Source organism: Mustela lutreola, chromosome 3 (assembly GCF_030435805.1).
Source record: "Mustela lutreola isolate mMusLut2 chromosome 3, mMusLut2.pri, whole genome shotgun sequence".
NCBI lineage: Eukaryota > Metazoa > Chordata > Mammalia > Carnivora > Mustelidae > Mustela > Mustela lutreola.
The window spans coordinates 98,310,658-98,312,117 of NC_081292.1; the positions used below are offsets into that span (position 1 = coordinate 98,310,658).

Below are 1,460 nucleotides of genomic sequence, written 5' to 3' on the forward strand. Positions count from 1 at the left end.
AAATTGGGGTTACCTTAAACTGTGATCCATGGCACAGTCAGACCACTGTTCTTTGAGCAGGGACCCCACAAGTGGCAGATCTGGAAGAGTGGTAGAGATCTCCTGGGTTTGGAGACTAAAGGCAGGGCTGTGTGTCACAGACAGAGATACTCTGTCACAGGCTGGGTGAGCTTGGAGCACAGCTGGAGGCCAGTGAGATTGGTGATTAAACACTTTACTCCGAGGATGCACTGAGGAGTGGGGTCCTGAGTTCTTGGCTCCTCTGGGCTGGAGACTGGGCGGCTGCCATTTTCATTCCCATCCTCCAGAACTCTACCAGAAGCTTTCAGGGAACAAAATCTCCTGATAGAGAACTCAGCAGATTATTTAGCTTAGCCCCTGGCAAGGGTGCAGAAATTCCACCTCAGGCAAAGACACTTGAGAATCACTACAATAGTTCCCTCCCCAAGAAGATCAGCAAGAATTTTTTTTTTTTTTTCTGGTAGTGGAACTTTTTAAATTTAATGCATAAACATATAAGTCCCTTTATTAGAGAAATTGTACATATTGGTGAATATGGTCAATGGTCACATCTATGGGTTAATTGTTTAAAAATCAGAAATAATAATTAGGACAGATTCTATGCTCTCTCTGTTACATTTTGAAGTGTCTTGTGTAGTCATATTCTATTGTTGGAATGGCAGCTTGTACAAACTTCAAGAAAATTAGAAGATACATATGAACACCAAGTTCTCCTCCTCCTTCTGCAACAGTCTCAATGATTTTCTTCATCACCTCAGCATGCCTGCATGGATGAACTGAACACATAGGAGGTGGTAGGAGATGAGGGTGATTTTCAATGGTCACTGTTTTCTTCACATGATCTTGACTGATGTCTTCATACATGTGTTCAACTGTTAAAGGCTGACTTTGCTCATCATAGTCAAACAACCATAATTGTGGTGCCTGGTAATATTTATCATAAGTGATATAAAGGTCATAAGTTCTTGTTAGCAAAATAGCATCTTCACCTCCAGCATCAGTTTTAGTTTTACAAGCTTCTACTATTTTCCTTGTGTCTAGGGTAGCCTCATCTGTTTCCAACAATCCACTTTCTTCATATTCTTCCATATATGCAGCTTCTTCTCCTCCTCACATATTGCTGCGTGAACTTGAAGTTTTATACTGTCCTTGCTTTCCAATGTAATCTCCTTAACTGCTTCAGTTATTCCTGCAATACCTGTGTTATGAGCTCACTTATCAAGGAGAACAGTGGAATTGCAGAGGAGGAGAAAGCAAACCATGGAATTCATGGCTTTCTCCCCATGTTTTGTTTTGCAAAGTTAGTTAACTTTTTAATTTTTTTTCTTATTCTAATATTTTTAACCTTACTCTATCCTTTTTCTTAAAGTGTTCTAACTAGTTTATCTTAACAGTACCTTTCATTAAAAATTTTTTTGAACCTTCATTATTATAGTAAT

At 39.2% G+C, this 1,460-nt stretch overlaps 1 protein-coding gene across 1 annotated transcript; it reads right to left on the minus strand.

The window, feature by feature from the left end:
* Window positions 1-474: 474 nt before the first annotated feature.
* On the minus strand, window positions 475-1,223 carry LOC131828077 (ubiquitin-like-conjugating enzyme ATG3). The gene has a single exon (XM_059168928.1). The coding sequence runs from the start codon at window positions 1,108-1,110 to the stop codon at window positions 634-636; it is 477 nt and encodes a 158-aa protein (XP_059024911.1). The 5' UTR covers window positions 1,111-1,223; the 3' UTR covers window positions 475-633.
* Window positions 1,224-1,460: the final 237 nt, after the last annotated feature.

Coding starts and splice junctions, on each gene's coding strand:
- LOC131828077 (XM_059168928.1), bottom strand. CDS start 1,110: ATGGAAGAATATGAAGAAAGTGGATTGTTGGAAACAGATGAGGCTACC.